This window comes from Mustela nigripes, chromosome 4, assembly GCF_022355385.1.
Source record: "Mustela nigripes isolate SB6536 chromosome 4, MUSNIG.SB6536, whole genome shotgun sequence".
NCBI lineage: Eukaryota > Metazoa > Chordata > Mammalia > Carnivora > Mustelidae > Mustela > Mustela nigripes.
Window position 1 is genome coordinate 44027797 of NC_081560.1, and position 27652 is coordinate 44055448.

The following is a 27652-nucleotide window of genomic DNA, read 5'->3' on the forward strand; positions in this document are numbered from 1 at the left end:
AGGGGAATCTTAGCAATCACCTATTTAGAAGGCTCATTTTATAGACAAAGAAACTGAAGTCCATAAACATCAGGCAACTTGCCCTAGGTTACACATCTAATAACCATTAGGGCCAAGCTAAAACTCGGGAATCTTAATTACCAGATACACTTTTCTATTATTCAAACAGAGTGTTAAAAGAGAATCTACCAGAGCTGAAAGTACAAAGGAATATTAGAAATATTATATACAAAGCTCCTCTACAATGGAAGAGATAGGACAAGGATTTGTATAAAGCATGGTAGAATGACAAACTGGTCTTCTTCTTCTTTTTTTTTTTTTTAAAGATCTCTTTATTTATATCGAGGTGTGGGAGAGCAGAGGGAGAGGGAAACAGTCATAAGCAGACTCGGGGCTGAGCGTGGAGCCCATGGTGGGGGGCTCAATCTCAGGACTTTGGTTCATGACCTGAGCAGAAACCCTGTTAGCTGCTTAACCAACTGAGCCACCCATGTGCCCTGATACCACTTTATTGGATGAAAGGAAAAAAATAGAGCACCGTTTATCTGTAGGTTATTGAAAATATATACAAAGATGATATCACAGTTTCAAAAACTATTTTCTTGCAGGAAAAAAAATAATTAGAAACTTCCTAACAAAAGATTTAAATAAATTTATTTTAATGAACTCCACCTTAACAATCTTTCATATGTAATTTTATTTTTTAACTTTTTTTTTTTTTAAGATTTTATTCATTTGACACAGAGAGAGAGATGACAAGGCAGAGAGGCAGGCAGAGAGAGAGGAGGAAGCAGGCTCCCTGCTGAGCAGAGAGCCCGATGTGGGGCTCAATCCCAGGACCCTGAGATCACGACCTGAGCAGAAGGCAGAGGCTTTAACCCACTGAGCACCCAGGCGCCCCTATTTTTTAAAAGATTTTCTATTTATTTATTTGGTAGACAGAGATCACAAGTAGGCAGAGAGGCAGGCAGAGAGAGAGAAGGGGAAGCAGGCTCCCTGTGGGAGCCCACTTCAGGGCTCAATCCCAGGACCCTGAGATCATGACCTGAGCCGAAGGCAGAGGCTTAACACCCTGAGCCGCCCAGGCGCCCCTAACATTTTTACACTGAACTTTCACATGGTAAAAAAGATTTCCACTTGTGGTAGTGCACTAACCCCATCAGAGTCTAACAAATTATCACCAGTGAAAGCATGGAGGCAGGAACAGATTTCATTAACAACCCCGCAGTCATTTCCTCATATATAAATACTTAATATGCACTGGGACAATGAGCATCAATTGGATGAAGAAACTGTAAATGCAGAAAACTATATCTGAAATCTAACCCAAACATAGTTTATTCAGAAGTCAGACTTCTGACAATTACCTAGACCACTGTCAAGAACCAGAACTAAGCAAGAAAAGCAACTAACCAACTATCATAAAACAAGAAGAAGGCTTTAGGTCTTCTTTAAAACCTATGATTAAGTCTTTTTATTTCAAACACAGTTCTAATATATTTAGAAGGTGTGGTTTCCCAGTCTATGGAAGAAAAAAAGCAACAAGTAAGAAAGCAGGGGGGTTAAGCTGAAAACTGCAACTCCATGTTTGGGTCAACACCAAGAGTGCCTGCTAACTTCTCAGTCATCACAGCTCTCTATCAAAAGCCCAGCAGGAGTCAGAAGGCATATGCTAAACATGTTAAAATAAACTGGGAATGCCACAGTATAAGAAACATTTGTTATGAAGGCAGAATCATCCAGACTAACTTATAACTTAAAATTGTGTTCAGCATGTTCTGCTTCAAAATCTGTTTTACCAAGATCTCCATGAAAAAAAGATGGTTTAAAATGAAATCTCCATATTCAGGCAAAAAGGAGCAATGATTCCACCACAAGGATGTTCTCTGTAGCATTATTCAAAATAGCAAAAAACGTGGAGTACCACCTGTGTTTCTAAAAAGGAGAAAAATTTAAAATTTCCACAAAATACATTTAGCTACTTTAAAATGCTATAATTCAATATTTACTAATATGAAAGATACTAATGGCACAGTTACATAACAAGGCAGGTCATAGAACTTGATTACAGCATAATATTTTTAGAAAAGGTTATATATTTGGGAAAAAAAAAGGAGGGACAGCACCAAGGTCTTAAGAGCAGATTTCTTTAGAATACAGCACTTTAAGTGTTAGTTTTCTTTTTTCCTGTTTTCTCACTTCTTTATTGGTGAGTACATATTATTTCTAATCATAAGAAATGTTTTTTTTAAACAACTGGAGTGCTTTAAAAATTGCCCAAAATATCAATTTGAATAAAAAATTTAATATCCTCTAAAAATATCCCAAGAACAAATCACGCTTTTAACCTGATGGTATCTTAACCAAAGAACATAATAGGGCCCGTCTTTCTCAAAATTATGAAGACTCCTCTTTCTCTATGTCTTCATCTTCCTCTTGTAGTGCCCATCCCCAGTAGACCAGAGCCCTTCTGTAGACTTCCTTCATCTAGCAAAAATCCATGCTCCTCAAAGGATGTGAATCACATTATACCATAAGGAAGGTTATTCACAAAACATAAGCATTTTACTAGGGAATCAAAGCCTTAAGCCAAAGAAATTTGGGCCCTATCAGGCACTTTCTAGCTACCTGGGAGAAATTATAAGAAAACAGAAGAATCTTCCACTTATTTCTAAACTTCCATAACACAGGTTGACACCCATCCTGGTTAGCTATGATGTCAAGGCCTAAAAGAAACTATTCCACTGCTGAAGTTCCAGCCCTGCAAAATCATAGATTTTCATAATTTTGGTATGTAAAAGCATGACTAAAATCAGACAAAAACCTCTACCAAAATAATCAAGTCCAAGAAATGAAAATGGCAGTAGAGGCTAGAAAATGAAATCTGGTTTCAGGACAGTTTCTCTGAGTAACTAAAAAGATCTTTAGATTAATTATTCCTTCTCTAACTTCTAACTCCCCAAAAGTCTGTTCTTTCTGTTCCAAAGGGCTTCTATTCCAACAAGAATCACAAACAATACTCCAGTGCTTCAGCATGGTCACCACAGGATTCCATCAACAGCAGGTGCAAAAACTGCATGCTTGTTGGGCATCCATTTGTCACCAAAACCTCAATGGCTTGGCACTATCACCCTAACATAAACCAACCCCCCTCCCCCAGTTTCCTCAATCCAGCCCTGAATCTGCAATGTAACATTCTGTTACTCATGGAGATTTTCCCATGGTCAGCCCACCCAGACCAAGAGGAAAGTGTCCTTTTCTCTTCCCTTCTTTAGTTGCTTTATTCACCTTGGAACTAGTATAAACATGAGTTCTAGTTCTTTCATAATTCTATTTTTTAAAGAAGTATAACCAGGTAAACCAGGTTATTCAATAATTTAAAACAGCTAGCCATGGGGTGCCTGGGTGGCTCAGTGGGTTAAAGCCTCTGCTTTCAGCTCAGGTCATGACCTCAGGGTCGTGGGATGGAGCCATCAGCCATCAGGCTTTCTGCTCAGCAGGAAGCCTGCTTCTTCCTCTCTCTCTCTCTCTGCCTGCCTCTGCCTACTTGTGATCTCTGTCAAATAAATAAATAAAAATCTATAAAAAAAAAAAAAGCTAGCTATGTATGTATACAAAAGTATGAACTCTATCAGAACAGTGGTAAAAAAAAATCAAGTAATAATTCCAACTTTTTATGGTACCACTTTGAAAAATAATGATTCCCTATTCATGTCGGTATTTTAAAAAGTTCCAATCCAGGGTGCCTGGCTGGCTCAGTCCATTAAGTATTCAACCCTTGATTTCGGCTCAGAACATGATTTCAGGGTTGTGCGATCAAGCCCTGGGTCAGACTCTGTGCTTGGCATGGAGTATGCTTGAGATTCTCTTTCTCCTTCTCCCTCAGGCCTTCCCTCTCTTAAAAAAAAAAAAAAGGTTCTAATTTATTTTTGAAAGAACCTAAAAGTTTGATATTTATTTGATTATTTTGCCAAAAGTCATGCTAATCTGACAAATACATTTTTCATATTTACCACCACAAATAAGAACAAAAGTCTGGAACACATAATCTGTAACAAACTACTACAGATAAGGTGTCCATAAATTACACCACAAGTTTTTGTTCTCTTATTATCCGCCCCCCCCCCAGGTATTGCAGGTGAGCTTTTAAGGAAGACAAGTCCTTTAAAAAAAAAAAAAAGGAGGGGGTAAGAAGAGTCCTTTGCCAAATGAGAAATTAAAAATAAAAAAAAAAGGGCGCCTGGGTGGCTCAGTGGGTTGGGCCGCTGCCTTCGGCTCAGGTCATGATCTCGGGATCCTGGGATCAAGTCCCGCATTGGGCTCTCTGCTCCACGGGGAGCCTGCTTCCTCCTCTCTCTCTCTCTCTGCCTCTCTGTCTACTTGTGATCTCTCTGTGTCAAATGAATAAATAAAATCTTTAAAAAAATAAAATAAAAAAGTAAAAAAAAAGTTCAGCAAAAGAGTTGGAATGGATAAATCGTTCAAAACTATTTTAAATGTCAGGTTAGTACTTTCACTTAAAATGATCTAAATGCTAAGTATATCAATAAACCAGAATAATCATCACTAGAAACTAACCTGTTAACCTACAGAAGAAATCACTCCCACAAATCTAGGTGAAAAAATGATCAAGTGATAAACTTAGATGTTCATTTTAACTTAAAGAATTTTTCATTCAGATACATCTGAAGAGGGGAGCCTGGGTGGCTCAGTTGGTTAAGCACCTGCCTGAGGCTCAGGTCATGATCCCAGGGTCCTGGGTTCAAGTCCATATCGGGCTATCCACTCAACAGAGAGCCTGGTTCTCCCTCTTCCTGCTGCTCCCCCAGCTTGTGCTCTCTCTCTCCCTCGTTCTGTCAAATAAACAAATGAAATCTTAAAAAAAAAAAAAAAAAAAAAATCTGAAGACCTGAAAGGCAGAAAAATGCAGGAAACAAGATGAATGATCATCTTCTATGTCTAGTTTGGGGATCTTCAACACAACTGTATTAGAAGATGCCCTTTAACCTTGTGAAAGTACCCGACTTCCTTATCATATCACTACTGAGCACCTTTATAACAGAAGCTTCTACAAAGATTTAGTACATCCTCCCATGTTAAGTTATCATGCTTATTAACCCAGCAGACTGCTGAAAGGCATTATTTTTAAACAAAGTTTTACTTCAGTGCACTTCAATGTAAAAATTACTATCCACAACTGAGTATGGGAATTTTCACCATGAATAATCTCCATGCAATAATCACCATGAAAGAAGTGATCAACAAGACAAACAGCATTCTGAATACTTGGAAGAGTAGTTTCACAAAGCACACTTACACAGCCTAAAATAATCTGAAGTCAGAATCACAATTCAATGAGCCATGCACTTTAAATCCTTTACACCTGTAGTAAAATCTTAAACTGGAGAATAAAGTGGTTGATTAACCCATCCTGGGAGAAATCTTACGTTAATAGAGCCTCTGAAAAACTTGATATGTTGATTAAAGAAACAGCAGTCTCTAGAACATTCTAAGAATGCATGTAATGCCCTCATTTTCCAAAACAATTGGATTTTGAAGGATTAAGAAAGCAGAGTTGTAGGACATCTAAAATGACACTGAGGGGTGCCTGGCTGGCTCAGTCAGAAGAGCATTTGACTTTTTTTGTTTGTTTGTTTTTTAGATTTTATTTATTTGACAGAGAGAGAGACATCACAAGTAGGCAGAGAGACAGGGAGAGAGAGAGGGGGAAGCAGGCTCCCTGTCGAGCAGGGACCCATCCCAGGACCCTATGATGATGACCTGAGCCGAAGGCAGAGGCTTATTAACCCACTGAGCCACGCAGGCGCCCCAGCATTTGACTCTTGATCTCAGGGTTCAGAGTTCAAGTCCCATGTTGAGTGTAGAGATTCCAAACAAAAACAAAAAACCTTAAAAAATAAAAAAAAAGACACTGATGTGCAGAAGTGAGGAAAATCCTCAAGAACAAATATAACATATACTTGGAAATTTTAGTATACTTTTTTAAATAATACTTTTCTATCTGGAAAAATCAATAATGTTCTCAATATTTTATAAAAATAAGACAAAACACATCCTCGGTCCTAAATCAGGACTCAACCGGTATCAAAAGATTGGGATCATTCCCTGCATATTTTCAGACCACAATGCTCTAAAGCTAGAACTCAACCACAAAAGGAAGTTTGGAAAGAACCCAAATACATGGAGACTAAACAGTATCCTTCTAAAGAATGAATGGGTCAACCGGGAAATTAAAGAAGAATTGAAAAAAATCATGGAAACAAATGATAATGAAAATACAACGGTTCAAAATCTGTGGGACACAACAAAGGCAGTCCTGAGAGGAAAATATATAGCGGTACAAGCCTTTCTCAAGAAACAAGAAAGGTCTCAGGTACACAACCTAACCCTACACCTAAAGGAGCTGGAGAAAGAACAAGAAAGAAACCCTAAGCCCAGCAGGAGAAGAGAAATCATAAAGATCAGAGCAGAAATCAATGAAATAGAAACCAAAAAAACAATAGAACAAATCAACGAAACTAGGAGCTGGTTCTTTGAAAGAATTAATAAAATTGATAAACCCCTGGCCCGACTTATCAAAAAGAAAAGAGAAAGGACCCAAATAAATAAAATCATGAATGAAAGAGGAGAGATCACAACTAACACCAAAGAAATACAAACTATTATAAGAACATACTATGAGCAACTCTACGGCAATAAATTTGACAATCTGGAAGAAATGGATGCATTCCTAGAAACATATAAACTACCACAACTGAGCCAGGAAGAAATAGAAAGCCTGAACAGACCCATAACCAGTAAGGAGATTGAAACAGTCATTAAAAATCTCCAAACAAACAAAATCCCAGGGCCAGACGGCTTCCCGGGGGAATTCTACCAAACATTTAAAGAAGAACTAATTCCTATTCTCCTGAAACTGTTCCAAAAAATAGAAATGGAAGGAAAACTTCCAAACTCATTTTATGAGGCCAGCATCACCTTGATCCCAAAACCAGACAAGGATCCCACCAAAAAAGAGAGCTATAGACCGATATCCTTGATGAACACAGATGCGAAAATACTCAACAAAATACTAGCCAATAGGATTCAACAGTACATTAAAAAGATTATTCACCACGACCAAGTGGGATTTATTCCAGGGCTGCAAGGTTGGTTCAACATCCGCAAATCAGTCAATGTGATACAACACATCAATAAAATTAAGAACAAGAACCATATGATACTCTCAATAGATGCTGAAAAAGCATTTGACAAAGTACAACATCCCTTCCTGATCAAAACTCTTCAAAGTGTAGGGATAGAGGGCACATACCTCAATATCATCAAAGCCATCTATGAAAAACCCACCGCAAATATCATTCTCAATGGAGAAAAACTGAAAGCTTTTCCGCTAAGGTCAGGAACACGGCAGGGATGTCCATTATCACCACTGCTATTCAACATAGTACTAGAGGTCCTAGCCTCAGCAATCAGACAACAAAAGGAAATTAAAGGCATCCAAATCGGCAAAGAAGAAGTCAAATTATCACTCTTCGCAGATGATATGATACTATATGTGGAAAACCCAAAAGACTCCACTCCAAAACTGCTAGAACTTATACAGGAATTCAGTAAAGTGTCAGGATATAAAATCAATGCACAGAAATCAGTTGCATTTCTCTACACCAACAGCAAGACAGAAGAAAGAGATATTAAGGAGTCAATCCCATTTACAATTGCATCCAAAACCATAAGATACCTAGGAATAAACCTAACCAAAGAGGCACAGAATCTATACTCAGAAAACTATAAAGTACTCATGAAAGAAATTGAGGAAGACACAAAGAAATGGAAAAATGTTCCATGCTCCTGGATTGGAAGAATAAATATTGTGAAAATGTCTATGCTACCTAAAGCAATCTACACATTTAATGCAATTCCTATCAAAGTACCATCCATCTTTTTCAAAGAAATGGAACAAATAATTCTAAAATTTATATGGAACCAGAAAAGACCTCGAATAGCCAAAGGGATATTGAAAAAGAAAGCCAACGTTGGTGGCATCACAATTCCGGACTTCAAGCTCTATTACAAAGCTGTCATCATCAAGACAGCATGGTACTGGCACAAAAACAGACACATAGATCAATGGAACAGAATAGAGAGCCCAGAAATAGACCCTCAAATCTATGGTCAACTAATCTTCGACAAAGCAGGAAAGAATGTCCAATGGAAAAAAGACAGCCTTTTCAATAAATGGTGCTGGGAAAATTGGACAGCCACATGCAGAAAAATGAAATTGGACCATTTCCTTACACCACACACAAAAATAGACTCAAAATGGATGAAGGACCTCAATGTACGAAAGGAATCCATCAAAATCCTTGAGGAGAACACGGGCAGCAACCTCTTCAACCTCTGCCGCAGCAACATCTTCCTAGGAACAACGCAAAAGGCAATGGAAGCAAGGGAAAAAAATGAACTACTGGGATTTCATCAAGATCAAAAGCTTTTGCACAGCAAAGGAAACAGTTAACAAAATCAAAAGACAACTGACAGAATGGGAGAAGATATTTGCAAACGACATATCAGATAAAGGACTAGTGTCCAGAATCTATAAAGAACTTAGCAAACTCAACACCCAAAGAACAAATAATCCAATCAAGAAATGGGCAGAAGACATGAACAGACATTTCTGCAAAGAAGACATCCAGATGGCGAACAGACACATGAAAAAGTGCTCCATATCACTTGGCATCAGGGAAATACAAATCAAAACCACAATGAGATATCACCTCACACCAGTCAGAATGGCTAAAATCAACAAGTCAGGAAATGACAGATGCTGGCGAGGATGCGGAGAAAGGGGAACCCTCCTACACTGTTGGTGGGAATGCAAGCTGGTGCAGCCACTCTGGAAAACAGCATGGAGGTTCCTCAAAATGTTGAAAATAGAACTGCCCTATGACCCAGCAATTGCACTATTGGGTATTTACCCTAAAGATACAAATGTAGTGATCCAAAGGGGCACATGCACCCGAATGTTTATAGCAGCAATGTCCACAATAGCCAAACTATGGAAAGAACCTAGATGTCCATCAACAGATGAATGGATCAAGAAGATGTGGTATATATACACAATGGAATACTATGCAGCCATCAAAAGAAATGAAATCTTGCCATTTGCAACAACATGGATGGAACTAGAGCGTATCATGCTTAGCGAAATAAGTCAAGCAGAGAAAGACAACTATCATATGATCTCCCTGATATGAGGAAGTGGTGATGCAACATGGAGGCTTAAGTGGGTAGAAGAAGAATAAATGAAACAAGATGGGATTGGGAGGGAGACAAACCATAAGTGACTCTTTTTTTTTTTTTTTTTAAAGATTTTATTTATTTATTTGACAGAGAGAAATCACAAGTAGATGGAGAGGCAGGCAGAGAGAGAGAGAGAGGGAAGCAGGCTCCCTGCTGAGCAGAGAGCCTGATGCGGGACTCGATCCCAGGACCCTGAGATCATGACCTGAGCCGAAGGCAGCGGCTTAACGCACTGAGCCACCCAGGCGCCCTCCATAAGTGACTCTTAATCTCACAAAACAAACTGAGGGTTGCCGGGGGGAGGGGGTTTGGGAGAAGGGGGTCGGATTATGGACTTTGGGGAGGGTATTTGATTTGGTGAGTGCTGTGAAGTGTGTAAACCTGGTGATTCACAGACCTGTACCCCTGGGGATAAAAATATATGTTTATAAAAAATAAAAAATTAAAAAAAAAAATAAGACAAAAGGAAGGGCAATCAAAAAATGAAAAAAATATAGCTGAACTAGATTCCTATCTTTTCCAATACTATTATACATCTATTGGACAAATTAGGTCTCTGGCAAAAGTTTCATTGTTTTTGACTGAACTGACCTGTCAGTTCTGTTGTCTGAGTGGACTGTGTTACCATTCCCTACACCCAACCTGGCTATACCACAGAGGGTTTCCAATGAAGGTTTTTTAGATTATACACTCACCCAACCTTAACTCTCTTTAGAGTCCAGAAATCATCTTGTCACCTATCCAACAAATCTTCATTAGAGGAATAAAAGAAAATTAACAGAAGATTACTAGTAAGCCAAAATTTTCCTGAGAAATAGACAAAGTTCTACTAAAATGTGCGACTCTTGTAAAAGCTAGAGAATACTCAATATAAATCTAAAAATCACCTTTTTACTCACAGTGCATTTTGACTTTGACTACATATAGCAAATTCTTATTTGATTTGCAAAATAAAGTTCTTAGGTTTTCATTTTCTGCTATAAGAGATGTAAGTGTAATTCTTAAGAGCTGCATTCTTTCAATCAGCAGTAAGAAAATAACCTATTGGGAATGCAAACTGGCACGGTCACTGAAAACAGTATAGCGCTTCCTCAAAAAATTAAAAATGGAACTACCATATGATTTAGTAATCACATTACTGGGTATTTACCCAAAGAACACAAAAACACTAATTTGAAAAGTATTTGTACACCTATGTTAATTGCAGCATTACAACAACCAAATTATGGAAGCAATATTGATAGATGAACGGGAAGAAAATGTGGTACATACATACATACGTATATACAAACATAATGTGGTACATATGTATGTGGTACATACATAATGGAATACTATTTAGCAATAAAAAAGAATGAAATTGTGCCATTTGCAAAAATGGATGGAGCTAAGTATATAATGATAATAAGTGAAATCAGACTGAGAAAAACAAATACTATAAGATTTCACTCATTGTGGAATTTTTTTTTAAAGATTTTACTTATTTATTTGACAGAGATCACAAGTAGGCAGAGAGGCAGGCAGAAAGAGAGAGAGGAGGAAGCAGGCTCCCCGCTGAGCAGTGAGCACGATGCGGGGCTCGATCCCAGGACCCTGAGACCATGACCTGAGCCGAAAGGAGAGGCTTTAACCCACTAAGCCACCCAGGCGTCCCTCATATGTGGAATTTAAGAAACAAAACAAAGGGGAAAAAAAGACAAAACAAGAAAGAGACTCTATTGTAGAGAACAAACTGATGGTTACCAAAGTGGAGGTGAGTGGGTGGGTAGGTGGATAAAATAGGTGACGGGGATTTCACTATATTGTAAATCCGAAACTAATATAACACTGTGTATTAATTATACTGGGGTTAAAATTTAAAACTTTATTTATTTTTTTTAAAGATTTTATTTATTTATTTGACAGAGAGAGATCACAAGTAGGCAGAGAGGCAGGCAGAGAGAGAGAGAGGAGGAAGCAGGCTCCCTGCTGAGCAGAGAGCCCAATATGGGACTCGATCCCAGGATCCTGAGATCACGACCTGAGCCGAAGGCAGCGGCTTAACCCACTGAGCCACCCAGGCGCCCTAAAATGTAAAACTTTAAAAGAGAAGAACCTATGCTAGATTTCTCATCTTTCAGTACACTGTGGCAGACTCCTTTATATTTTCTTCCACTCTATCAGCAACCCAGATGAACAGACACTACTCTACTCAACAAGTATATTTATTAAAAAATCATTGCCCTGGTCTTTGTGAAGTATCATGTACATTACAAAAAATACAAGCATATATTTTTCCTTTTTCCTTTCTACTAAGCGCTTACAACCTAAAAGTGCTATTAGAAGAGATAAAACTGATTACAAAGACTAGGGACATCTGGGTTTCAGTGTTATGGCTGAGTCTCTCCTTAACCCAAATTTCCTTGGGCTCCTCGGAACTCCTATTTCCTTCCTGTTTTTTAGATTTTATTTATATGAGAAAGAGAGAGAGAGCATGGGGCAGGAGGGTCAGAGGAAGAAGCCAGCTCCCTGCTGAGCAGGGACCTTCAGTGAACCCAATTTGGGACTTGATTCTGGGACTGGGGCTGGATCCTGGGACTCCAGGATCATAACCTGAGCTGAAGGCAGTCGCTTAACCAACTCAGCCACCCAAGTGCCCCTTTCTTCTTTTTTTTAAAAGTCCCAGTTTGGTTTGGAAGTGGGCCCCTACTTCTTTATCCTAAAAGACTCCTAAATGCCATACAGCTCAGCAGAATGAACACACTGATGGCAGAAGCAATTCTACATCTGACTCCAGGACTGTTCTGCAGTGTGACATCAGCAAGATCAATTTACTTCCTCCAAGTTTCAGTTACTTCACCCATATCCAAAGTGGGTTATAAAATGATAATTAAGATCAAAGATGTGAAGTTTTAAAGTATGAAAAATCTTTAAGAAACAAAAAGAAATAAACAAGGAAAAAAATAATCAAACCCCAAAGAAGAAAAAACAAAAAACAAAAGCCCAGGCTCTTACCTACAGAAAACAAACTGGTGGCTATCAGAGGGAACGTGGGTGGGGGGGATGGGTGAAACAGGTGAAGGGGATTAAGAACACACCGATGTTGGTGAGCACTGAGTAATGTAGAGAATTGTGGAAATCACTGTATTGGACACCTAAAACTAATATAACACTACATTAATCAAATTAAAAATTTTAAAAGTATTAAAAATCTAATGAACACGGTGTTTGCATGCTAAGATACAATCTAATACCCACTCTCTTCTAAATATAAGGCCATGTTTTAAAAACATATACTCTACTGCTGCTACTTGGAATTTTTTTTAACACCGCACTAAATAATGCCACTTTCTCCTCGGTGTCTTTCTATGCCATTTTCCCCCGAGAGACAAGGAACAAAATACCATACTACAAAGTTAAGCAACGGTTAGAATACATACAATCACAAACATCTATTCACTCCACTTTCCAGTTACCATCCTCTAACGAATTTAAATTTTGCCAGCAAAAGTCTTCTAAAATGTTTTGTTTTCTGTGAAACGCAAGAAATGAAATGCTATATTACCTAGTAGTGGCAGTCAGTATTTTTAACACATTTCAACTTCCTGTTCGCTAGCACATTATGACATCATTGCCTTCCAGCGTTTGGGCTCATGAAATAATTCCGTTTCTGTTTTGTTCTCCTACCTCCAATGTATATACTGCAAACGTCCCATTGTTCCCGTTCACTATTTCAGTGAAGAAGCGTGATAAAAATGACTTTGTATTTGCACACTCCTCTGCCCGGTAAATATACCATCTCTTATCGCAACTGAACTGGAAAGGTCAATTTCTCACCAAAAGGCAAGATTTGGACGAGATCAAATAGCAAAACCAAGGCCCAGTGGGAAGGGGGGGAGGAGTCAATACACCACCCAAACAGATAAACAAAGGGCTTCCACAGATAAACAAAGGAAGTGGATTTTCCCACGACGCCGCCTGTGCTTCAACCAACCCTAAACATTTGTGTGGAAGCCCACTGAGCTCATTACCTTGAAAACGAAGCCCAAGTGCTGAATTCTTGTAAAGGCTCCCATTATAGGTGGACACCCGGAAAGTCAATGGAGGCTCAGATGAATGAGGAACTGAGTGGGGCTGACCTTCGATTCATCCTCCCACTCCACCAAGGAGCCTGAACACCTACCAACCCAACAATACCAACACAGAACTCCTCCGCTGCTCAAAACAATGTCGGGGGCAGGAGAAAGAAGGGAGTGTGGGGAATGCGCCTCAGGTGCGCCGACTGCGAGGAGCAGGTGTGAAGTTCCGAAGGACCGAGGGCGCTTAAGGCAGCACCAAACCGAGCTGAGGGGAGCGAGCACCAGCTGCGCGCGACCGCACGAACGGCCGGGGGCGGATTCGAACCCCCCTCCTCACCTGGCAGCCCTTCTTGTGATGAAAGCCGACCACCACGATGTGCAGTACGGGCCCCCGGGGGGCGCCATCGCCTCCCCGCCCGGCCTTCTCCATGGGCGGCCGCCGCGGGCCCGCAAGCCGCCGACTTCAACCGCCAAGGGCGGCGGGCCCGGCGAACCCCGCGGTCCCCAGGAGGACGGCGAGCAGCGGGTTTCAGGTGTCAGCGAGGGCGCCGCATGAGGGCCGCGCAGGCGGCCCGGAGGAGGCCGAGGCTCCCGCAGCTCCGTGCCGCCCCCCAGGGCCGCTGCCGCGCTACCCTCATCCGCTTCCGCTGCTTCCGGGCTGTCACCTGATACGGCGGCCGCCGCCGGCGACGAGGGGCGGGGCAGGCCCCGGAGGGAACCTGACGGGGCGGGGCCTGGGTGTGGGGCGGGGCCCGAGAGGGGAGCGCAAGGGCGGGGGCGGGGCCTGCGGGGCCACAGGGCATCTCTGTCTCCTCCCTTTTCGGTGCGACCTTAACACGCTTTTCTCAACCCTTTGCCCTCTCTTTTTCCTCCTTAAAATCTCCGCCCCTTCCGTCCACTTTCTTTAGCTTTCCTCCTATTTTAACGTCTTTAATTCTTGTTCACTCTCTTATCCAATTTCTTCATTCATTTCCTTCGCCTCTCCGGCTTCGGTAACGGAGTCATATTGATGGGGCTCTGTAACTGCGTATTCAACCTTTAAATTACTTGCTTCTCCAGGTTTTTTTCTTTTGCTTCGTTCTGGATTTTTTTTTTTTTCTTATTTAAGTATTATATATAGGAGACTGGAAGAGTCTCAAGGCCTGCAGTAAAATATCCTCGACAATAAAGGAAGTTTACAAGGAGACCTATAAATGACTGTTCTGATTCCGAAGTTTAAATATATATATATATATTATTTTCATTTTATCTTTTTTCTGGCTTTAGTACTCTGGTCAGTAAAAAATATACGTGGTCTGTTGTCACCAGTATATCTAATGTCCTAACTGATTGTACTACATTTTTTAAAAAAATATTTATTTATTTATTTGACAGACAGATCACAAATAGGCAGAGAGGCAGGAAGAGAGAGAGAGGAGGAAGCCGGCTCCCTGCTAAGCAGAGAGCCCAACGTGGGGCTCGATCCCAGAACCCCGGGACCATGACCTAAGCCGAAGGCAGAGGCTTTAACCCACTGAGCCACCCAGGTGCCCCTACAATTTTATTTTTAAAGACTAAAGGATAGGTGCTTGCTTCAAATAGAATTCGAGATTACTGTAATAATTGGCTGTGAAGTTTACCATTACCAGTTGCCTCTTAGTTTAGACAACCTTAGCAGGTGTTATTTTACACTCCTGGCCTTGTAATTTAAGGACTTGCATTCTAATTGAAGTATAGCTGAGAAAACCAGTAGGCTTCCTATAAATGAATTTAGCTTCTATGATTCAGCAGGAGTGTGTTAATGCTAATAAAAATACTGTAGAAATCTTTCAAGGTGTTTCTACCATTTCCTTACTATATTAGAGAATTCTTGGTGTTGGTTCAGAACTGCGTGTGAAATTATAGTATTCCCTGCATGCAGAATATCTTTTTTTTTTAAGATTTTATTTATTTATTTGATAGACAGAGATCACAACTAGGCAGAGAGGCTGGCAGAGAGAGAGGAGGAAGCAGGCTCCCCGCTGAGAAGAGCTGGATGGGGGGCTCCATCCCAGGACCCTGAGACCATGACCTGAGCCGAAAGCAGAGGCTTTAACCCACTGAGCCACCCAGGCACCACCACTGCATGCAGAATATCTTACAGTTCTTTTCCACCTGCTTCAATATTTTCCACAACTGTCATACCCCAAATTAAAGTCTAATAGAACAGTCTTTTTAAAAAAAGATTTAAGGGTAGGGCTTTGGGGTGGCTCAGTCAGTTAAGTATCTGCCTTCTGCTCAGGTCTTGATCCCCAAATCCTGGGATCTAGCCCAGCACCCACTCCCTGCTCAGCAGGGAACTTGCTTCTCCCTCTCCCTCTGCTGTTCCCCCTACTTGTGCTCTCTCTTTCACTGTCAAGTAAAAATCTCTTTAAAAGAACTTTATTTCGGGACGCCTGGGTGGCTCAGTTGGTTGGGCAGTTGCCTTCCTCTCAGGTCATGATCCCACCGTCCTGGGATCGAGTCCCACATTGGGCTCCTTGCTCGGCAGGGAGCCTGCTTCTCCCTCTGCCTCTGCCTGCCATTCTGTCTGCCTGTGCTCTCTTTCTCCTTCTCTCTCTCTGATAAATAAATAAAATCTTTAAAAAAATTATAAAAGAACTTTATATCTACATTGAATTACTTAATTCATTGTGCAGGAAACTCAGTTACAGCTTTTCTTTTTTTTTTTTTTTAAAGATTTTATTTATTCATTTGACAGAAAGAGATCACAAGCAGACAGAGAGAGAGGAAGGGAAGCAGGCTCCCCACTGAGCAGAGAGCCTGATGCAGGCTTGATCCCAGGACCCTGAGATCATGACCTGAGATGAAGGCTGAGGCTTTAACCCACTGAGACACCCAGGTGCCCCTCTGTTATAGCTCTATAAAAATCTGTAATGCCTTGCATCCTAGACCTTCCATCTAAGTTTAAACCTTATTCATAACTATTATGTTGCTCAAATGCTTGAAAAGTATGTTATCAGGAAAACTGGGAGAGAAAGTAAACAAGGGAATTTCCAGAAAATTTTCCATCTCTAAATATATAGGCTGGTCACTTAACAGTCTAGAATGACAATCTTTACATTGTTTTTGTTTTAAAAACATTTTATTTGGGGCGCCTGGGTGGCTCAGTGGGTTAAGCCTCTGCCTTCAGCTCGGGTCATGATCTCAGGGTTCTGGGATCGAGCCCCGCGTCGGGCTCTCTGCTCGGCGGGGAGCCTGCTTCGTCCTCTCTCTCTGCCTCCCTCTCTGCCTACTTGTGATCTCTGTCAAATAAATAAATAAAATCTTTAAAAAAAAACAAAAAAAACAACATTTTATTTATTTATTTGAGAAAGAGATAGCAAGAGAGAGCACAAGCAAGAGGTGGGGAGAGGGAGAAGCCGATTCCCCACTGAGCAGGGAGCTTGACATGGGGCTTGATCCATGGGATCATGGCCTGAGCTGAAAAAAGACTCTTAGTTGACTGAGCCACCCAGGTGCCCCTTACATTGTTTTTTTAAATGAACTGTATTAATATAGAATAAATTCATGAACAAGATATTGTCTTTAAGGACAAATAGCTGTTGAGGAAAAAAAATAGAAATTTCTCCTTATTTTACATGTTGGAAGATTACCAAGATTGTAAATAATTTGAGATAACAGAATATTTTCTGAACACTAAATTGAAAGGAAGCTTTTGCATGTATTTTTATGATGACATTTACCACCAGGGAAAAAATTAGAAGTGCTTCTCTGAACACATAATAAATTGAAGAGCCTCTTCAAGTTTCCTATATTTTATGATGAATTATAGATTCTATTTTATGTCAGCTCTGTAAGTAAAAGCTAAGGGGAGAAAAACCCTGGAGAGACAGAGCAATGACATGTTTTCAAGTTCATTAAAAATTCTCCATCTGGAATTGGACTGTTGTTTCTTTTTGTATCTTGCCTCAGGAGAGAACGTGATAAAATAAAACCAGTCTGTGCAATCCCCATTAACTCTACTATGTAAATGAACTACATCTCCTTTTTCAGAGTTTAGAGAGACTTACTTCTTTATCAATAGTATTGAAAATTGCTAATGGAAAACAAAGTATTGACTTTCTGAAATTATATTTTTCCTGAATTTTAAATTCTATTAAGTAGCGAGAGTGCTTTGAATTTGGTCCCTACTCTCATTATGGTGTGGTGAAAATAAAACAAGAATAGAAATAGAAAAGAAAACCAGGAAAAGAAAAGGGCTTTACAAACAAATGTGGCATTACTTAGTCTTTAGAGTCTTATGAAGATTAAGGAGAATATTGATGAGGATGAATAAAGAGTGAGAATCGATTTAAAGAACATTAGACCCTACAATACACCTGGAACTGTGGTAGGCACAGTGCATCAAAAGAAATTAAAGGGATGCGTTGCTCAGTTGATTAAGCATCCGCCTTTGATTCAGGTCATGATCCCAGGGTCCTTGCTCAGTGGGGAGCCTGTTTCTCCCTCTGCCTGCTGTTCCCCTGCTTGCCCTGCTTGTGTGCTCTCTCTTTCCTCACACAAATAAAATCTTTAAAAAAAAATTGTTACCTCATCTATGTCTGGTTATGAAACAAGATAAATGTGAAACCAGTTAGCAATGTTAGCTTTTGTAGCACCTACTCTAAGCCAACCATCATGTTAATAAGTATTAGGAAATAAAGATAAGCAATAATAGCTTACATTTAACAGATAGGCATGGTGTGTCAGTCTGCTAGCCATTTTTCATGGATTATTTCATTTAATCTTCATAACAATCCTAAAGTAGATACTATTATCCTCATTTTTTCCCAGTGCATAAATGGACACTTAGAAAGGTTAAATAACTTGCGGAAGGTCAAATAACTAGAAGGAATTGAAGTAGGGATAGGATTTGAACCAAAGTCACTTAACTTCAGAACAAATGAATGTAATTGCTGTACTCTACTGCTTACCAAAGTTCTTGACATTGAGGAAATCACGGTCTATGGGGAGGGAGGTAACCCCCTATAAGGATAATTATAGGAGAATACATTGAGAAAATTTTAAGAACTGTTAATATTGTTGTGAAACAATGAGAGAGCTTACCAAGTCTGCAGGTCAGAGAAACTTCACAGACGTGGTAACATTTGAAGAGGTCTTGAAGGATGAGCAGGATTTTACCAGAACTTGGGGCTTGACTATCTGAAATGCAGTAAAGTAAGACTGGACTGGAGTTAAAGGAAAACATTTGGGGAGGGAAGAGTTTTATGCCAAAGTTAGAAGAAGTATGTAAAATTAAAATAAAAATGCAGCAAAATAGGTTTGGTGATGGGCACATGCCAACTGCACATGGTGTTCCCTCTGCTTGAAAGGCAGCTCGGCCCCTTTCTGCCTATCCAGTTCTTATAACCCTCCAAGACTAGACATATATCAATTCCTTTGTGAAATTTCCCAAACTGCCTATGTGGGCAAGTTATCTAACCTCTCTGAGCATGAGGAATTCCATTTGAACACCTCTCTCTCACAATAGTCATAAAAATTTTAATTAAGCGTGTCTGTAAGTTTTCAGGCACACAGTAGGTGCTCAGTAAGTATGAAATGCAAACAAACAAACAAACAAACAAACAAAAACACCTCAAAAAAGAGAATTGGTTTGGTGTTTAGAAGTCTGAACCCTAGGAAGTTTAGAACTGAAGGAGCCATCTGGTAGGACTTTTGAATCTTCTTACTGACATTTCCTTAAATCATACCATAAATCTCTAGTTCTCTGGGGTCCCTGAAACTAAGAGGTCTTTTTGCTTTATATGCTAAATTTCATATACCTTGTACATAATGTTTGGTAGTAATCTTTCTCCCCCCATTCATCCTTAAGCTCCTACAAGGGCAGAAGACGTTGTAGTTGTTTTGTACACTGTTTTATACTCAGCAAAAATGCCAAATAGTGTGCAACTAAATGCACATTTGTTCAATCAAAGAATGATGGAGGCATTACAATTATCTGTTGTATAAACGAATGATGCTCTTTCTGGTCTCCTGTTTAGACTCCTCAGCTTTATGTTCCTGGGATACAAATATAAAACATACTTAATGCAAAGAATTTGCTTTCTATTCTTTTTAAAACAGAAGTGCAAGGGCACTTGTGTGGCTCAAGTCACGATCCCAGAGTCCTTGGATGCCCCAAATCCGGCTCCCCGCCTAGCGGGACGCCTGCTTTTCCTTCTCCCACTCCACCTGCTTGTGTTCCCTCTCTCACTGTGTCTCTGTCAAAAAAAAAAAAGGAAAGAAAGAAAAAGAAAATCTTTAAAACAAGTGCAAAAGCATGGGTTCCTAAGTGCGAAGACATTAACAGAGAGTGACATCTGCTGGTTGCTTGTAGGCAAGACAGTGAGTGTTGAAAGTGAATACGTAGTCTAATAAATTAGACTCCTAGATATGACAAGGTAAGAATGATAAATAAGGTAGTAGAAATAAAAAGAAAATGTATTTTAAATTTCTACCTTAGAAGAGTTAAAAAAAATGCTGGTTGTGGGTTTTTAATTCACTGGACTTTTAGAAGAAGCCATAGATTCTTTGTCTCTCCTTTAAGTAGAGCGTGGAGCCCAACCAGGGACTTGAACCCACAACCTGATATCAAGACCTAAGCTGATATCAAGAATCGAAGGCTTAAGCTACTGAGCCACCCAGGCTCCCCAGGAGTAGATTCTTTCAAAAATGGTTTTTACAAAAACTGCAACACAATGAATTGGTCGCGGAAAAAATGAATCTGTTTGGTCTGCAGAAAGATCCTGGCTTGAGGTGAAATGCATCTTCATAGGGGGCAATAAGACGACTCAAAGGTCGCTGTGGTTTGCAAAACCTGGGTTACAGGAAGACTTTATTCACAAGGCAGGATATCTTTAACGTCTGTCGGAGCCTGGGGAAAGCGGGTAACTGCCGAGACTACACATTGTTCAGTGGACAGAAACTCTTCCCGGGAAAGAAGCGGCTGGGCGCGACTCCGCGGACTGGTTGGATCGCACGTTCGGTCTCAGATTGGTCGAGTCTGCCCAGGCTGCGGGAAAGGTGGGGCGGGGGCGTGGAGCGGAAGCGCGCTCTTTCAAACTCGCCGTGCAAACGTCGGTGCGGGCAGGCCACTTCCGGCGTAGCCATGGCGGCTAACGCTACCACTAACCCGTCGCAGCTGCTGCCTCTAGGTAATCGTGGGGTTGGGGACCGGGGTGTTCAAGTTAAGTTTTGGGGGCTAAGGGGCTGAGGCTGAAGTAGCCCTTAGCCGAGTGTTGGGGGAAATGTGTCGAGGAAGTGCTTTACCCTCCGCTGCTCGTCCCTGGGCTCCCAAGTCTCTGTGGTCCCGTGCCGCCCAAGCGTTTTCAGCGTGGTAGGGATCCTTGAGGCGGGTGCTTGTGACTCCCCAACCAAACGTCACCGGAAAGGTCCACACTTAGTAATGCGTCGTCAGCCTTCTCTGTTGTGGGCTTGCCTGTACCGTCATGGGTAGCGCACGCACTCCTCCACCTGACATTTAAACACCCCAGATAAGACCCTGTTGTATGGCTGGTTATTGAGAGAAGCACTGGCGCCTGGGATGAGCCTAAAAGAGATATCTGGAACCTGGTTTTGTTACTCAGCTTTTAATGAGCCTCTATGCTCTAGACACAATGGCTGGGCACTATTCGACAAATTTAAATCACACCCATTGTCTTCACATAGCACACAAACCATTGGAGGAGCTAGAGCACCGGACAAGTAAACGTCATGCCAAGTAATGCTAAGCCAGCTAAAGAGATGTTCAAACTGCTGTCAGAGCACAGAAATAGTGACAGGAAGAAATCTCTGGTGAAGACGGCTGTGCCTCGCAAAGTTTTATCGATGAAGAGTTGATTGATTTATTAGAGGTGGCTGTGACTTAGAAGTTTTCATTCCTTCATTCCACAAACTCATTTTGAATGCTTGGTATATGCCAGGCATTGACCATTGAGGAAAACAATCATAGTCTCTGCTCTCATAGGACTAGACTCTGATGGTGGGGATTCCTATGTTAATTAGATAACCTAAAATAACATAAAATCATAAACCGTGGTAAACTTCAATAAAGGAGAGGTAAGTGGTATAAAGAAAATTTTCATTAATTATGCAACAGGGATATGTGCTATAAGATCTAAAGTTTTTGAATGAATTCCTGGTTTATCTTTCACTGTATGCAAGTAACAAGTGCCAGTAGCACTCAAGTATTTGTTGAAATAGTGAATAGATAAAATAATCTTTTTCCTCCCCCCCTTTTCCTTTTTTTAAAAAAAATATATAGAGCTTGTGGACAAATGTATAGGATCAAGAATTCACATTGTGATGAAGAGTGATAAAGAAATTGTTGGCACACTTTTGGGATTTGATGACTTTGTCAGTATCCTTTTGAAAAGTGGTGGTGTGGGATTTCCTTGAGTATTTAAGAACAGAAGTAAGAATATCGACAGTTCGTACTTGCTGATTATTATAATAAAAATTTATTCTCAGCATGATAGTGTTCTAAGAGGTGTGTGTACTAAAAGAAGATAAAGTTCCTGCCAATTACAAGTATTTTGTATTTGAGCCATTGTATTAAATATTGTAATTGAATAAAGGTAGAAGCCAGAGTAAATTTAACCTTGACAGCAAATTTCAGATATGGTACTGGAGGATGTCACTGAATTGTGAGTAGTATTAAAAATTAAAGAAATGGCGAGGGGGGGTATCTCTCTTTAAGTCAATTTTAGTATTAGTGAATTTAAAATGATTTATGAGAAAACATTGCCTGTTGGAAATACCTTAGAGATAGAAATTTTATCTACTAACTCTGGTAAAATTGGATCCTGCAGTTATTACCATGTAATTATTAATGAATTGTTAGGAAGTTAATGGAAACAGAGCTTTAACACAAAAGAAACTAAAAACAGCCAAGAATGTTTGGGCTCAGGCAAATCAAGGTACTAATAGTGAGAGCATTTAACTATAACATAAAATATAAATGATGGCTCCATTATATTAGTTATAAAGATCACAACCAGTGTCGGCTTTCAAAATTGGGTTGATTACAGATTGGTTTAATAGTAAACATTCCATTTCATGTTTGATCTCCTTGGCGAGTTTCAGCTTCTTTTGTGAAGATCGGCCCTAATGGGTATGGATCTTAGGCCAGTCAGTTCACTATGTTGCTTTTGGTCATCCAGTGGATGACCTTTGTCCCCTAAAACCACAGATAGAATTGCTTGACCTCACATTTATTTATATTCAAGAATAACTTTTTAGGGATTAGAATGTTGACTTTGACTTTCATTGTCTATCTTGATTCTATTTTATTTCTTTTAGTGAAATCACACCAGAAGGAAGAAGGATCACTAAATTAGATCAAATTTTGCTAAATGGAAATAATATAACAATGGTAAGACAGTGAAGCTGTTTTCGTTGTTATTGTTGTTTTAGACGTTAGCCCATTTTTTGTAAGGCAGGTATTACAGATTACTTGCCTCTACTAAATAAGTGTTCATGGCCCAGTGGCGTTTAAGTTGGGAAGAAGATGCTCTTGTGATCAAGGCTCTAAAGCTGAGCCGAAAATGACAGTAGGCTTGGAGATTAGTTTGCTTGGGCTTTTAAATCTTTTAGTTTGCCAAGAATTATTGTTTAGATTCTAAGTATTAATTGATGATGTTGGGAATTGTAAACAGAAGCAATGACCTAGAGAAAATGGGAACGTGAAGGAGGAGCAGAGAGGCACAGTGGCTTTGATGGATGAGGAGGGGTTTTTAGATGGTGTGGCTGGTGGTGTTACTAATAAGCTCTTTTTCCTTCTATGCAGCTGGTTCCTGGTGGAGAAGGTCCTGAAGTATGAATGGATTTCCTTGACTTAACTGTTTTGTGTTATAATGACAACAAGATAGAAATTTTTTTTTAACCTTTTAATGTTTGGATTCTGTAAAGCTAAGTTTCCCGTTAAAGGGAAAAGTTTTGAAGATGCATTGTAAATGCCCATTTTTGTAAGTTAATCATTATTATCTTGGAAAAAGAAGAACAGTTTGTTCTTTGAAGACTAAAATAAAAGTGTTTTTGGTTAACTGTCATTTTATTTTTTGTACTGCAATAACCAGTGTAACAAAGATTGTAGTTATTATTTTTTTATTTTAACATACAATATATTATTTGTTTCAGGAGTGCAGGTCTGTGAATTATCAGTCTTAAACAATTCACAGCACTCACCATAGCACATATCCTCCCCAATGCCCATCACCCAGACACCCTGTCCTTCCCATTCCCCTCCCCTCCAGCAACCCTCAGGCTGTTTTCCTGAAATTAAGAGTCTCTTATGGTTTGTCTCCCTCCCTGTCCCATCTTGTTTCATTTTTTTTCCTTTCCCCTGCAACCCGCCCTGCCTCTCAAATTCCTCATGTCAGAGAGATCATATGATAATTGTCTTTCTGTGATTGACTTATTTCACTTAGCATAATAACCTCTCGTTCCCTCCACATCATTGCAAATGGTGAGATTTTGGGGTTTTTATGGCTGCATAGTATTCCATTTGTGTGTGTTTGTGTGTGTATGTGTGTATCACATCTTCTTTATCCATTCATCTTTTGATGGACATCTAGGCTCTTTCCACAGTTTGGCTATTGTGGACATTGCTATAAACATTCGGGTGCACGTGCCTCTTCAGATCACTACATTTGTATCTTTAGGGTAATTACCCAGTATTGCAGTTGACTGGATCGTAGGGTAGATCTATTTTCAACACTTTGAGGAACCTCCATACTGTTTTCCAGAGCGGCTGCACCAGTTTCCATTCCCACCAATAATATAGGAGGATTCCTCTTCTGTGCATCCTCACCAACACCTGTTGTTTCCTGACTGGCTAATTTTAGCCTTTCTGACTGGTGTGAGGTGGTATACCACAGTGATTTTGATTTGTAATTCCCTGATGGCGAGTGATGTAGAGCACTTTTTCATGTGTCTGTTGGCCATTTCGATGTATTTTTTGCTGAAATGTCTGTTCATGTCTTCTGCCCATTTTTTTTTTTTTTTAGATTTTAATTAATTATTTGACAGAAAGACACAGTGAGGGAGGGAACACAAACAGGGGGAGTGGGAGAGGGAGAACAGGCTTCCCACAGAGCAGGGAGCTGATGTGGGGCTTGATCCCAGGACCTGGGATCATGACTTGAGCTGAAGGCAGACGCTTAACAACTGAGCCACCCAGTGCCCCCTGCCCATTTCTTGATCGGATTATTTGTTCTTTGGGTGTTGAGTATGATAAGTTTTTTTATAGATTTTGGCTACTAGCCCTTTGCAAATATCTTCTCCCATTCTATTGGTTGTCTCTTGGTTTCGTTGACTTTCCTTTGCTGTGCAAAAGCTTTGGATCTTGATGAAGTCCCAATAGTTCATTTTTGCCCTTGCTTCTGGTGATGTTTTTAGGAAGAAGTTGCTGTGGCTGAGATCAAAGAGCTTGCTGCCTGTTTTCTCCTCAAGGATTTTGATGGATTCCTGTCTCACATTGAGCTCTTTGATACATTTTGAGTCTATTTTTGTGTGTGGTGTAAGGAAATGGTCTAGTTTTATTCTTCTGCATGTGTCTAATTTTCCCAGCACCATTTGTTAAAGAGGCTGTCTTTTTTTTCCATTGGACATTCTTTCCTGCTTTGTCAAAGATTAGTTGACCATAGAGTTGAGGGTCTATTTCTGGGCTCTCTCTTTTGTTCCCTTGATCTATGTGTCTATTTTTGTGCCAGTGCCATACTGTCTTGATGATTACAGCTTTGTAATAGAGCTTGAAGTCTGGAATTGTGATGCTGTCAACTTTGGTTTTCTTTTTCAACATTCCTCTGGCTTTTTGGTTTTTTTTTCTGGTTCAATATAAACTTTAGGATTATTTGTTCCATTTCTTTGGAAAAAAAAATAACAAAAAACAAAACCCTGATGGTATTTTGATAGGGATTGCATTAAGTGTGTAGATTGCTTTAGGTAGCATAGACATTTTCACAATATTTGTTCTAATCCATGAGCATGAAATATTTTTCCATTTCTTTGTGTTTTCCTCACTTTCTTTCATGAGTACTTTTTAGTATTCTGAGTACAGATTCTTTGCCTCTGATTAGATTTATTCCTAGGTATCTTATTGTTTTGGGTGTAATTGTAAATGGGATTGAATCCTTAATTTCTCTTCTGTCTTGCTGTTGGTATATAGAAATGCAACTGATTTTATTTCTCCAAAAAGAGATTCTCTAGTATCTTCCATACTTTTTTCAAGCCCAGCTAGCACCTTGATAAGAGTCATTCTGAACTCTAGATCTGATATCTTACTAATGTCCATATTGGTTAGGTCCCTAGCCGTCAGGGGGGCTATCAAAAAAAGAACTCCCTCTTGTTCTTTCTTTCTTTTTTTTTTTTTTGTTGAGGTGAGTTTTTCCCCCTTGTCATTTTATCCAGATAAAAATAGAGGAATGAGAGAGCAAAATACTAAAATGGTAGCAATGGCCCCAGAAAAATATACCCTAACCAAATCTGAAGAGACCCAAAACCAGGAGAAGAAAGGAGGAGGGAAAAGATATATATCTCTATATCTATATAGATACATAGATACAGATAAATATATATGGTAAAGAGTGTGATCAGACTGGTGACTAGAACAAAGCCAGTTTTAGGATATACTTTGATCTGCTAGGAGAAACTATCCCAAAATTTTGAAGAAAGAAAAACCTATATGTATACAAGAAATTAGGTTAAATACAATGAAGGGGTAGAATATAACTTTAACAATGAACATTAAAGATTTTTTAAAAGGTACTGATAAGATAAAATAGTTAAAAAACGTTAAAATAGGAAAGTGGAAAAATTATAAAAAATAGAATAAGAAAAAATAAAATTAAAAAAATTTAACTTTGAAAGACAAAAGAATCATTGGAAAAAAGCCATGAATTCCATATACTGTATTCCCATATTTCTGAGGTTTTACAGTTCTCATTGATCAGTGAACTTGGTCTTGGCTGGATGTTCTTGCCTATCTAATTAGGGAGAGAGGCCTGTTGTAGTGATTCTCAAATGTCTTTGCCCAAGGTGGAATTGCACCGACCTTGTCAGGGGCCAGGCTAAGTAATCTATTCGGTTTTGCTCTTAGAAGCTTTTTTTCCTGTGAACGCTTTCCATAGAGCTGTAGAGCTCTGGAGGAATGAAGATGGCGGCCCCCCAATCTCCAGCTGGTAGGAGCCTAGAGCTCGGGGCCCAACTCCTCAATGCACCCTCAGAGAAAAGCAGTCAATCACTCCTTTGTCCCTGGTCTCTGGCCGCACACTGTGCTCACCCAGCCTGTGACTGAGCATTTCTGTCTCTGGTGGCGTGGCCCGTTTGGAGTCTCCACACCTTGCAGACTCCCGGAGGAGGAAGGAAGGGATCTCCTTGCCATTTGTGGAGTCCCTACTCAAAGAGCAGTGGCCTGACTGTGCCTCAGATCCTGGTTTAAGGTAACTTCTGGCTGAGAGCCCCTCCTCGGCTCCGTCTCTGCACCCAGCTTCCCCACTCTGACACCTGGGGGCTCTGCCACACTCAGACACCCCTGCTCTTTCTGTGACCCCATGGGTCCTGAGATCACACTGTCCCTGCAAAGGCTCCACCCCCCATTTAGCTCCTGGACCCACGCCCCTCAGTGGAGCAGACTTCTAAAAGTTCTGATTTTGAGCTCCGCTGCTCCACCACGTGCTGGGAGCCGGCCCCTCCCCCGCATCTAACTTCCCATATGTCACCTCGGTTTCATTTCTCCTCAAGTCCTACCTTCCAGAGTGTGGTCACTTTTCTGTTCCTAGAATTGTTGCTCTTCTATTCTATCTCCAGTTGAGTTTGTAGGTGTTTGGAATGGTTTGATAACTATCTAGCTGAACTCCTGGGACCTGATGATATTAGGTCTCCTACTCCTCCGCCATCTTGCTTCTCGAGATTGTAGTTATTTTGTCACTTGCTTTCCTATAATTTTATGCCCATTTGCTTCCTCATTTTCCTGACCATTGGATTCACAAAAATTGTTCTAAACAAAATGACCAACTTTGACTTTAAACAGTTGCATTAAAAAAATCCAAAACTGTTACTTAAAAAATTCAGTTTAAACTCTGGTGCCTTGAAATGAAGATTTTTGTAATGAATTCAAGTTCCATTAACTCCAGTTAAAGTCAAGCAAACTTCCAGTTATAAATAAGTCTTGGAGATGAAAAGTACAGCATAGGGAATATAGCATATAATATTGTCATGACATATGGTGACAGACGGTAACTACACATATCGTGGTGAGCATAGTATAATATATA

The 27652-nt window shown here is 40.0% G+C and overlaps 2 protein-coding genes across 4 annotated transcripts in view; one reads left to right on the forward strand and one right to left on the reverse strand.

Annotated features, from left to right (window-relative positions):
• AVL9 (AVL9 cell migration associated) overlaps positions 1 to 14059 on the reverse strand; it is a 65706-nt gene extending 51647 nt beyond the window's left edge. For all 3 annotated transcript variants that reach the window (XR_009403773.1, XM_059396606.1, XM_059396605.1), the window contains exon 1: positions 13717 to 14059. Coding sequence is in view for 2 of the 3 variants with exons in the window: in XM_059396606.1 (XP_059252589.1) it covers positions 13717 to 13809 (93 nt within the window). In the remaining variant the exon portion in view is untranslated. The remainder of the gene's footprint in view (positions 1 to 13716) is intronic.
• Positions 14060 to 20424: 6365 nt separating this feature from the next.
• Positions 20425 to 23422, forward strand: LSM5 (LSM5 homolog, U6 small nuclear RNA and mRNA degradation associated). Its single transcript, XM_059395667.1, has 5 exons — positions 20425 to 20533; positions 21643 to 21738; positions 21997 to 22024; positions 22680 to 22752; positions 23167 to 23422. The coding sequence occupies exons 1-5, from the start codon at positions 20488 to 20490 to the stop codon at positions 23197 to 23199; spliced, it is 276 nt and encodes a 91-aa protein (XP_059251650.1). The 5' UTR covers positions 20425 to 20487; the 3' UTR covers positions 23200 to 23422.
• Positions 23423 to 27652: the final 4230 nt, after the last annotated feature.